This window comes from Echinops telfairi, unplaced genomic scaffold, assembly GCF_000313985.2.
Source record: "Echinops telfairi isolate 266 unplaced genomic scaffold, ASM31398v2 ScPeMD7_7424;HRSCAF=8462, whole genome shotgun sequence".
Lineage (NCBI taxonomy): Eukaryota > Metazoa > Chordata > Mammalia > Afrosoricida > Tenrecidae > Echinops > Echinops telfairi.
The window spans coordinates 59,583,924-59,596,424 of NW_022111324.1; the positions used below are offsets into that span (position 1 = coordinate 59,583,924).

The 12,501-nt window shown below is 39.6% G+C and overlaps 1 protein-coding gene across 1 annotated transcript in view; it reads right to left on the reverse strand.

The window, feature by feature from the left end:
* Positions 1-3,143: 3,143 nt before the first annotated feature.
* NSL1 (NSL1 component of MIS12 kinetochore complex) overlaps positions 3,144-12,501 on the reverse strand; it is a 38,641-nt gene continuing 29,283 nt past the window's right edge. The window contains exons 5-6 of the mRNA XM_004700144.2: positions 7,176-7,243; positions 3,144-5,502 (exon numbers count right to left, since the gene is read on the reverse strand). Coding sequence (XP_004700201.1) covers positions 5,227-5,502; positions 7,176-7,243 — 344 coding nt within the window. The 3' untranslated portion in view covers positions 3,144-5,226. The remainder of the gene's footprint in view (positions 5,503-7,175; positions 7,244-12,501) is intronic.

Here is a 12,501-nt window from a genome sequence, read left to right on the forward strand (position 1 = left end):
GTTTTTAATGGGTCTTGTTTCCAATTTGGTTGCTATTAGCGTGAGTGGGTACTAAAACTCACTGCCATCAAGTCGATGCTGATGCATAGTGACTCTGAAGGACCAGGTAGAACTGTCCGAGTTTCAGAGACTGTCACTCTTTACAGGAATAGAAAGCTCCATCTTTCTCCCAAGGAGCAGCTGGTGGTTTCAAACTGCTGGCCTTGCAGTTAGCAGCCCAACTCGTAACCACTGCGCCACCACAGCTCTATGGGGTAGGCCACACTTAATGCCACTTGGGCATCAGTATCCCTATTTGGTGTTCAGGTGCATGGTTTACTCCTACTGTATACATATGGCTGCTGTGAAAATAGTCACCACACTGAGCTAGGGGCAGCATGTTGTGTCGCTGGGTCAATTCCAACTCCTAGCACCCTATAGGACAGAGCATAACTGCCCTATAGGGTTTCCAAGGCTTTATGGAATCTTTATGGCAGCAAATCACCAGATCTTTTTTCCCGAGGAGCTGCTGCTTTCTGAGTTAGCAGCTAAGCACCTAACCCTCCCTATCCGGTGACTTCAAGAGCTACACATCACTCTACATCCCTAATTAAAAGCTCTAGTAACAAATTCTGCAAATAAAATGCAGTCATTCACCAGCTCACGCTTCAGTTATCAGGACACAGAGGAGCAAAGGCACTGGACAAATGAATGCTTTTGAAGCACTGCTGGCATCTACTAAATACATGTTTTTTTAAATCCTCATAATTGTGGTTGCTTCATGATGCACCATTCAGACAAAATGTGGTTTAATTTGAACAGATTCTATCAAAGGAGGGGAGGTTCTTGTTAAGCTTCCGTTTGGTCTTCCAAACAGATTTTTCAAAGCTCAAATAATTTCAAGGCACTTAAGTTATCTTATGAAGGAGCCCTGGTGGTACAACAGTTATAAGCTGGACTGCAATCCACAACGTCAGCAGTTCGAAACCACTAGCCACTCCTTGAGAGATGAGGCTTTCGACTCCGGTAAAGAATTAATCTCAGGAAGCCACAGGGACAGTTCTACTTTATCCTATAGGTTCACACTACGTGTCCACATCAACTTGATGGCAGTGTTTTTGTTTTATTTTGTTTCAATTGTTTTACATTTTATTAAAGCCAAACAATTTGTTTGAGTGGAAATTTTTCCTCATTCAAAATAATAGAGAACCAGCAATTAGAGAATGGCTGAGAATTAAGACTAAATAAACAATAAGTAATTCTATTTATATCTGAATTTAAACCCTTCATAAATTCAAATAACATTCACGAGTTTACCCATTGTTTCCCAAGGTTTGGGATCTGTGCCAGTCCTAGTGTGGGAAACAATTTGATGTCTCAGGACATGACATGAAATAATACCACCTCGTAATGGGGAAGTTGTCATTCTTTCAATCCTTTAATTACATGTGAGAATCTTTGGCCTGGATCTGTAATGTTTCTTCAACATGGTTGACTTTTTTAGCAAAGAGCAAGCCTTAAGACTCAAGAACTGCTGCTACAGGTAACATTATCCATCAAATATTTAATAGCATTGCCCTGTTTCATTGAACTTAATCTTATGGTGGCCATTAATTTATGATGATGGTAGTTTAAAAATTGGATATGGCCAAGTCCATTCTATTTGTTCTAAAATAATTCTTTTAAAGGCCAACAAAGTTGGAGGATTTACATTTTCTGATTTCAAAACTTACTACAAAGTTAGCGTTAACGACGACACTGTGGTAGATATAATGACAGGCGCGGAGATCAATGACACTGAATCCAAAGGGAAAGGTAGAAATCTTGATGCCTTGTGCCTCTCTAGTATCCTAAGGGGGGGTCGGCTTCCACTGTAAGTGTAGTTACATCATGGGTTCCCAAACTTATTTGATTTACTGCCCCCTTTTCAGAGAAAGAAATCACTCAGCACCCCCACCACGCCCGGCAATGAAAAACCTTGTATGATCGCCCACCGTGCAGGAAGAAGTGTAAGGTAGCTGTTTTCGCAGTGCCCGGGATCATTCCAGCACCCCCAAGGGGCGATTTTGCCCATTCTGGAAACACTAGGCTTACATAACAGCAGTGTTATTTAAGAAGCCAATTCAAACAAGGATCTGTATTAAAATCTGCAAACTAGAACTGTACATCTAATTTACTTATTTATGCCATTTCCCACCAGTGTGCATCTCTTAACAATCATAGAATATAACCCTAAATTAGAATATCAGTGGCAAAAATATTTCCACACAATAGCTTTAAAAAAAAATAAATATGGAGGTCAAATCCATAATTTCCATTGGCCTTCAACCTTTCTAGTGTCCCATAACTATAAAACCTAAACTCACTGCCACTGAGTTGATTGTGACTCACAGTGACCCAATAGGACAGTCAAACTGCTGCTTTGGGTTCCCAAGACTAACTCTTTACAAGGAGCAGCAAGCCTCATCTTTCTCCTGCAGAGCAGCTGGTGGTTTCAAATTGCTAACCTTATGATTAGTAGCCCAATGTTACTATACCATCCAAGCCCCTTCCATAACTACAGACTTATTTTTCTTTCTTTTTTTAATCGTTTTATTAGGGGCTCATACAACTCTTATCACAATCCATACATACATGAATTGTATAAAGCACATTTGCACATTCATTGCTTGACTTGTTATTTTTCTTAACTACTTTCATTCTCTTCACTTCTTAGTCTGCGTTAAAATACAATTTGTCCTCTTACTATTTATATTTGCCTAGTATTATCATTGCTATCAGTCATGTTTCTCTCAGGTCACAATGCCAACACATTCCAAGTGTTTTATTCCAATTTATGTTCCAACTGGGGAGTGCAATTTTGGACTTTCACAAGGTGTTCAAGTCTCAGCTGTCTGGATCTTTACAATAAAACAGCACATCTCTTTAAAAATTGAAGTTAAACAGGTAAAAAAGATGATATCTACCACTCAGAATTAACATTAAGGTTCTTATATTTGTTTATATGCTTATGATTTTTCCTTCTTTGCCGGTGTGTATCAGAGCAAATCCTAGATATCATGCCATTAAACTATATATCTCAGTGTGCATCTCTTAAAAGGGTAGGAATATTTTCTTAAGTCAGTTTATCATTGCAATAGTCATAACAGAACTCACAGACAATATTCATAATTAGGGGTTTATTAGGGTTGCAATTCAAGGGAGAAATGCTCATGATCGTTGTTCAGTCAAAACAATTTCTCTGCAAACTTCTAGACAGGCCTCTTTCTGGCTCTCAGCCTCTTGGCCTGGTCTCTGCCCAACTTGGGCAATGTTACAGAACTCTTATGGCTGCCAATAAATGCTCAAAGGGCATGCCACTCCACTGTAGGCCTCAACCTGACGTTACTCAGCTCCAGCCCCATGTGGTCAACAAACCCAGCTCTTCCAAGTAAGTGCCCAGAGGCAACCCACTCCACAAGCCAGCCTCTTGCCCTAACACACTTGTTCTGTGGGCTGGGAAGTCCACCACTCTATCTCTGCCCTGTCTCCGGTTCTGCGACAGCTGCTCCTCTGGTGACAAAGCTGCCTCCTGGATCAAGGAGGTTCAATGAGCAGGGATCTATCTCAGGGTCCAGAGGATGCTCTCCACTCCTGGATCTGCTCTCAGGCTGGAGTGAGGGCCTCCCTCCTCCTGCTTCTGAGACCTGAGCTGAATGGCAATCCCAAGTAACCCTGTTAACCCTCACTAACAACTGAATCACATCCTCCCTCCCTCCCTTCTTTACCAGACCCATCAGGGCAAGTTTGGGGATTTTTGAGGCGAAACATACCTTATGGGAGTTTAGTGCAATGAGAGTTACCAGCACTGTTCTGGAACAAAAAGATCTAGTTTTGAAATTTTCAGTGTTTTGAAATTCAGGTATTGACACTGGGTCAAAAACTAAAATTGGGTCAACTAAAATTGGGTCAAAAACACTCAAGACCATTACTAAAAACTCAGAGTATCAAAATGCCTTTGTATATTTTAATTAAAAAATTATTAATAAACAGCTCTCCAACGTAACTTAACATAAGAGCACAGAGAAGGAGGTTTGTTTTCTTCAATGAGACAGATCTGACAGATTTAAGCATTTGTAATTAAGACAAAACGAGCTTAAGTAGTTCATATTTTCCTGCCTCGGGATTAGTAAATGCCTTTGGAAGTGGCTGATAGTACCACTATCTACAAGAGGGAGAGTTGACAATTGGATGGTGCTTCCTACATTGTACAATGTAAGCGAAAGATGCAATAATAGTAATAAATCTTAGTGAAATGCTACAGGTGTAGGTGAGATGGTTTTCTCAGATTTCTACCAATGATTACATATTTGAGATATAATTACCTCTAAATGTAAACTAGTTCAATATAAATTCACAAAAAGACCTCTGCAACAAGTTGTCAATGTATTAATCTAATTCTGTATTTTAGGATAGAACTATCTACCTAGAAATACTGATAAATCCAGAAAAAAAACTATATATATTCGTGTACAAGCCGTTTTTCCGCACATTTTTAATGCAGTTTTTGTGGTAAAATTAGGTGCCTCGGCTGACATTCAGGCCAGCTTATACTCAAGTATATACGGTAGTTCCAAGTTAAATTATGTTTAAAAGTTAAAAGGTTTTCGGAAAAAAAAAGCGTAGACAGTAAACATTAACTACGTGTCAGTTTTTTTGGTAAGAGTAATTTCTGCACAAATAATATTCTTCCGTAAATCTTACAAAATAGAACCAAACACTCCTTAAATGAACCTCACACATCTAAAGTAGCCGAGTAACAAAGTCAAAGCCATTCTTGTTATTTACACATTAACTTGCTAAGTCAAATTGCATCTTAAAACAAAACCAAAAACCTGCACCCGCTGCTGTGCAGAAGTGAGGACAGCTTTTCAACACTAGGTCTAACGAGAACGCCTCACGGTTTGTGTTTTTACAGAAATATGCACACCAGGAAAGTACAACAGAATACCTCGCTCACAAAATTCCCTAGGAGCAGCATTAAGCGACAATAAAAGTTCGCATTCTTATTGCTCAAGAGATGGGCTCTGGCCAGTATTAAAAACCAGTCACGCTCGCATCTTCTGAAGGGGAAATGACGAAGAAACATTACAGCTATCTCGGCACACAGAATCGCTGACGAGCTGTCTGTTGTTCAGTGAAGGCCCATCTAGTCTGTAATCTATTTGAGAACACGTGTCTTCAGCTCCCAAGATAAACGGAAGGAGTCTATGTATCCAGACTGATCCTCTTCCGCAGTGGATACCATTTTCTTTGAGGACAGTCTTTGGGTCTCTTTCTTCTCTGCACCACGTTAGTGGTTTTCCAGGCGGCGGTCTCTGGTGGTGTGGTTTCTAGTTGTGCTAGAAACCTCTGGGGTGTGCCGTCTGGCTTCCTGTCGCAACAGGAAAAGACTTCTTGATGGACCCTCTGAAGCTGAATAACAGGCTGCATCTTTAAAACTTGGGAAAATCCATCCGCTTGTTCAATTAATGCAGGCAAACACTGTGAAAAGAAAAACAGTAACACTTTTAAAGCTAGTCTCCGTTCAGAGGCACAAGCAGAGACAGCTATAACACTCGGGAAGTTTAATCTTTGAGTCAGCCTTTTGCTGAGACCAAATTTGGGGGGTCATGAATATGCAAAGCTATCTTCCTAATTCTAGTTAATAGATGAGCCATTTTAAGTGAAAAATAAGATTAAGAAATATTGGGGGTTCTTAAAATGTTTTGGTGGTGAAATAAAGCAAAGTAGGAGGTGATAGAAATCCAGAGTTAAGGGACAAATGTCTAAATGAACTTTCATATACTAATTTTAGGATAATTGGCATTTGAGAAATCTCTATCATTAAGAGCAGAGCTCAGTATAATTCTCCTGTAAAGGTCCACATAGGAAATCTTTTGACTCTGCAGGCCATACATACTTTTCTACCACCGCTCCTCAACTCTGCTATAATAGCACCAAAACGGCCACAGCCAGGAAAGCCAAGGACTAGATGTAACTAGACCTCAGTAAAACTTCGTCATGAACACAGGCAGTGGGCTGCATTTGGTCTAGCTAAACAGTTTGGCAGGGGACTCAGGTAAAGTTTGGGCTGCTAACCAAAAGGTAAATGGTTCAAACCCACTAGGCCGCTCCACTGGATAAAGACTGAAGCTGTCTGCTCCCATAAAGATGTCCCGTGTAGGGTCGCCGAGAGTTTGGTATCACAGAACACCATGGGACCATTACAAATCACACAAGAATTATCACCAGAACAGAGGAGGTCCTGGAGAAAGACTTTATAAAAATCATTTCCATATAGTAGAAACCCAAACGTTTTCCTATCGAGGGTAAAGTGAATTTCAAGACTACAAACAAACTGACGACAGTACTGGTAGGACTCCTACAGTGGCTACGGCACAGTGGGTTAGGCGCAAAGCTGACACATGCACCACTCACTGGGGGAAACAGAAGGCTGTCTGCTCCTGTAAAATGGCACCATCTCAGGAACTGGAAGGATATGTAGTATGGTAGATAGTGGTTAGAGCACAGTTCGGGCGCCAGAATTCTAGGGTTCAAATCCTGGTTCGGCTACTTAATTGGGCAACCAACTTCACCTCTCTGTGCCTGCTTCCTCATCCGTAAAGTGCGAAATAGCAGTATGTTATCTTGTAAGCTCACTGCAAGGATTAAATGAGATAATCCATGTAAAGAAGGGAGAAGGTGTGTGTGTCTGACCCATACTAGCGAAAACGAAACACTGAATCGTATGGGCCCCTAACACAGCACCACTGGCGAGCACACAGAACTCTCCGCAGAGCTCCAAGGCTGCACAGCTTGGCAGAAGCAGACTGACGGGTCTTTCTGCTGCAGAGAAGCTGGAGGTTCAAACTGCGGGCTTTTGGTAGCAGCCAAGAGCTTCAACCCATGCCAAGTGCTCAATACATGCCAGCTATATTCTATCTCATCAAAAGTTGTTTGATAGGCTGCTAATACTCAGAATTCAAAGATATATAATAACTATCTGGTACGGAGTAGGTGCCTGTTAAGTGGTAGTTAATCCAAAATATTATTGTCATTTAATAAATTCATTAGAGATCTCTGAAAGACTACTGAGAATTCCTGCAGATGTTCAAAGTATCCTACCTAGCCATACATTTTGTTCATTTTATAAGTTGTTAGCACACAGCTTTTACCTTCATGGCTTCCCCAAGCTCCTTAGCTATTGTTTTCCCTCTGTGCTTCAAAATCTCCATACGAGAGGCTGCAAAGAAACCACCAAATAGTATACTTCAGGTTTTTATTTTTGTGTAATACCAAATCATAAAAGATTTGCAAATACTATTTGGACAAATATATATTAAAACTACTCACCTTAGTCCTTCTTAGAATGGTCTATAATCTATTAAAACAAGCATTTTATTACATTTATGTAAGTAAAAAGGCTGAAAATATTAAAAAACTGAAAAAACCCAGTAGCATAAAACCCAAGGTTCTAAGCTTAAGATGACAGAAAACAAGAAATCCATGAGTAACCTTAGAATTGCGTCCCATCAAGAGAAAGCATGATGCTCATGCTGTTAATTATCCATGTATGCTTCAAATACTCAAGCACTACAGCCACATTGGGCAAAAACTGGAACTCACTTAATTTTTGCCTTACTTTCAATCTTCAAAAAATAAAACATATTTGAACTTAGAATACGTGACTATACACTGACAGAAACTACACCTCAATGAGTTTCTGGGGGGGAAATATCTGTAATAAATTTATCAGTAACATTGACTTCTCTTTCCTTACTTTCTTGATACTTTTCAGACTGCTCAGATACTTCATTTTTTCCCAATCTTTGTTATAAATGATGGAATTGCTCCTGGCTATTCCGTAACCAGATTGCAAACAAACCACCCCTGGATTATGAATGCATACCATTACTATGCTTGTCTGTAAGTCGAATATGTGTGTAAGTCAAGACAGTTAAATATGGCTTTTATCTATTGTCAGTCAAATAAATGTGTTGTGGTAAATAGTGTTAGTGAACCTTTCTATACGAAAAACACTAAAGAAACACTTCCACATACACCAAAGCATCCGTAACACAATAATACAGAATTAACAATGTTTCGATACGTACGCCTCCCTTCTTTGATATTATGAGTCACTGTATGTACTTCCAATTTGTGACAGTCCTGATGTAGGCTATTTCCTCACTATTGGTTGAAGACTGCCCATCTGTAACCTGGAGACTGCCTGCATTCAGTCAATGACCAAACCAAAGAAAAGCCAAACCGCCAAACTCCTAGCGCGTCTGCTGGAGGACAAGGAAGGACTGCTCCCGGGGTGCCGAGGCTGCAGCTTTTCAACCACTATGCTGCCAGGGCTCCTAAAAAGCCTCTATGTGGGCTGGTTTATAACTATGGGTTGTATGTAAGCCTGTCCATTTGCAACCTGGAGACCTTATTCAATGATAAAATTCGAACTAACTCACAGCCATTGAATCAATTCCACCCTGCAGGACAGGGTAGAAACTAGCCCTGTGTGTTTCTGAGACTGTAACTCTTTATGGGAGTAGAAAAACGTCATCTTTCTCCCATGATGCAATGACAAAGAAACAGAAAAATTTTACTACGACTCTGAATACAAGTGGAACTAAGAAAATCCTTTCCATATGGAATCATTTATAAATTAGGTTTTTAGAAGACTGGTTCTCACGAAAACCTTTTTAAAGTCAAGTGTACAGCTGTTAGATGGGACATAGAGGTTAGATGGGGTTCTATGGGTTTCTGCACACTGGTTATGTACACGGGACACACTTTCCATGCAGACACATAGCCAGGTTGAAGGTAAAAGGAAGAGAAACAGGTTATCTTCTGCAAATAATAAGCAATAGAAAGCAGGGGGTGTACCACTAATTTCAACAAAGTAGACTTTAAGTAAAATATAGGTACATGAGGCCAAAAAGAACATTATGTGTTGGTAAAAGGGTCAACCTATCAAGAAGATAAACAATTATAAACATACTACATATATAGCAAATAGCAAGGTCTCAAAATCCACGAAGCAAACACTGGCAGAATTTAAAGAAACACTACTTCTGGAATAATGTTGGGAGAGTTCGGTATCTCATTTTCAATATGGATAAAACTAAATAGAAAAGCATTCAGAAAATAGAGGATTTTTAACACTATGGTAAACCAACTAAAGGATAAATGAGTCTTGGTAGTACACCAAAGGTAAGCATTGGGTTGCAAATCAAGATGATGGTGGTTCAAGCCCATCAGCTGCTTCCCAGGGAACCCACGAGGTGGTCTGCTTCCATAAAGAATGACAGTCTCAGAAACACTATGGTGCAGGTCTACTGACCTATAGGGCTGCTGTGGGTTGAGATCAACTCCATGGAAAGTGGATCTCTGTGTGCATATAAACCAACGACATCTATCCAAACAAAAAGAAATGAAGTACTGATAGAGGCTACAATATGGATGAACATCAAAAACAATAAAGTGAAAGCAGTCAATAAAATAAATCAGACACAAAAGGCCACATACTGTAGTACAACTGACTCTACATGTAGATCTGGAATAGGAAAGCTCAGAGAGCGAGATCACTGATGAACAGAGGTTTATGTGGAGCGAGTGGGTGGAAGTGGAATTACTTAATGGCATGAAGCTGCCTTTTGGAGGAAAGAAGATGTTTTAGAGCTAGATAATAGTGACAGACTACACAACATATGGATGCATTAAATGCTAGGGAATTATTATACTTTAAAACGGCTTAAATTGTAAATTATATCTTATATGTATTTTAGCTCCCTAACTCTAAGCCCTACCCTGCTCTACAAACACACACACACAGACACACACACCATCCAGTTATATCCCAGTTGGCCATCAAGGATCCAGGTATTCACATCTTTATGCAGTGTTCTTCCACACTGTAACAGGTGTGGTACCTTTACAATGAGGTTGTGAAAAAAGAATGTGACTTCTGTCGTGGGCACTCATGCTTGCTCATGTGGGCTCTCAGTTCACTACCTTTGGGAGAAGCAAGCTAACACATTGTGAAGGGTTTACAATGTGTTCTAACAGCTAATGAGGAAGTAAGGTCCGCCAACAATCACATGAATGACTGTGGAACAGGATTCTCCAGCCCTAGTTGTTTCACCAGATGACTGCAGACCCAGGTCACAGCTTTACTGCAACCTTGTGAGAGACTCTAAGCCAGCCCATCCAGCTGAGCTGCACCCGAATTCCCAACATTGAGAAACAGTAAGCAAAACCAGAAAAACAAAACCCACAGGCATAAAGTTGATTCCAACTCATAGCAACCCTTACAGGACAGGGACTGCTCCCCAGGGTTTCCAAGACTACATCTTTACCAGGACAGGCAGCCTCATCTTTCACCTGCTCAGAAATGCTACGGGCTAAGAGATGTCCATTGTTTTAAATTGTTAAGTTCTGGAATAATTTGTTACATGGTAACAGATAAGTAATATAATGAGAACAATATAGTTTCAAATCTGTATGTTTAGGATTATCCTAAGAGGAAACTAAAATTCTCAGTGAGATTTATTTTTAAACAATATATATGTGTAAATAAACAGTACTATCAATGTGACTAGGAGACCTTGTGTTATATGCTGGGAAGTAACCACCAGGTCAACAGTTCAAAACCACCAGCCACTCCTCGGGAGAAAGATGAGGCTTTCCACTCCCATAGAGATTTGCAGCCTCAGAGACCCACTGTGGCAGATCTACTCTGTCCTAGTGGGTAACGATGAGTCAGCATTGACTCAATGACAGTGAGTTTGGCTTGGTTTTTCATACAAACAATACCAAGTGTTGCTGAGAATGCAGGGCAATCGGAACTACCAGACTTGCTAATCTAAGTGGAAATCAGTTCATCATTTTGGAAAATTTTTAGTAGTGTCAATAAAAGCTAACTCATAGCAACCCAAAAGAACAGGGTAAAACTGCCCCTTCAGGTTTCAGAGACTGTAACTCTCTACAGGAATAGAAAATCTCATCTTTCCCCTGTGGACTGGCTGGTGGTTTTGAACTGCAGACTTTGTGATTAGCATCCTGATATGTTAACTCACTGCACTACTGGGGCTCAACTCAATGGCAGCGAATTGGATCAAAGCTAACTCTTCCATGACTCAACTTCTTGATATGTATCTGTAAGAAATACGTCTAAGAATGTTCATAGGGGCTTTATTTATAATAGACAAAGCTTACAAATAACATACATAATAATCAATAGAATAAATTTCTTATAGAGACACAGAATACTATACGGCATTAAAAGGGTCTGCTACACTCAAAACGTGGATTAATCTTCCGGGCCTTTTTTCTACAGTGCCACTTATTAGACTCAAACTACCAACCCAGTGGTAAACACAAATCATGTGACCTATCCAAGGATCTACAACAAGAATACATATTGTATAATTTCATTTGCATCTATTACACAAATGGAATTATACACCATGTATGCTTATTTTTTAGTATTCTAATTTTTACATTCTTTAGATCAATGTGCTCTATACAGTATTAATCCACTTCTAAGAAGCTCAAGAAGTGACAAAACAAATCTATGTTGACCCAAGTCAGTGGTCACCTCTGGCAGAAGGAGACCATTAAACAGAAATAGACATAACGCAGCCTGTTGAGGTACTGGAAATCCTTAGATATATTTGAAATTTAGGAGGTCCATAAAGTTGGAAAACAAGGTACCATAGATACTTCTGTATAAGCAGAGCTTTCCAGCACATTTTAAATGCGCTTTTTATGGTAAAATTAGGTGCCTCAGCTGATATTTGGGTCAGCTTATACTTGAGTATATACAGTAAGTATGTTTTGTTATATTTTCAAAGGAGATCATTTTCTTCGACCTCAATATAACTTTTCAGATAAAATACTTCTCAATTTAAAGCAATGAGTCCAACTGTTAAATCTAAAAATAAAATATACTATGTTCCCAACTTTCTAGACACTCTGGATTATATTGACTGTATGTATGAAAACTTACTGGGTACCTTATCTGACAACATTGTATTTAAGAATGTCTATTTTACCTTTCCCATCTCGTATGACCATCAAGGTGGCAATTACCCAGGAATGTGTGGGTTTAAATTCATGGACTTGTGTCCTATATGATATCCCTCAACACGCACATACACAAACTTCTTTCAGTATGACCTTAGAATGTTTATTTCACTTTCATATGTACTTCACTGCTATTGTATGTTGACAAAAGAGCCTATCGTTCAACGGATTCTTCAGTTTCCTTCTTTGTTGGCAGCTCTGATAACCATGTCCATTGACTTACAGAGCCCTTTACAAGGGTTCTCAAAAACTAAGTGTTGCCAGTGGCAGATGAAAAGATCCCTGACGACAGGAGCAAAGTCAAGGGAAACAGGAAAGAGCTGGGAGGCAAAGGGCATTTATAAAGGTCTACATAAAGACATGTACATATGAAACTTTATTTATATATGAGGATGAGGAAATAGATCTATGTGC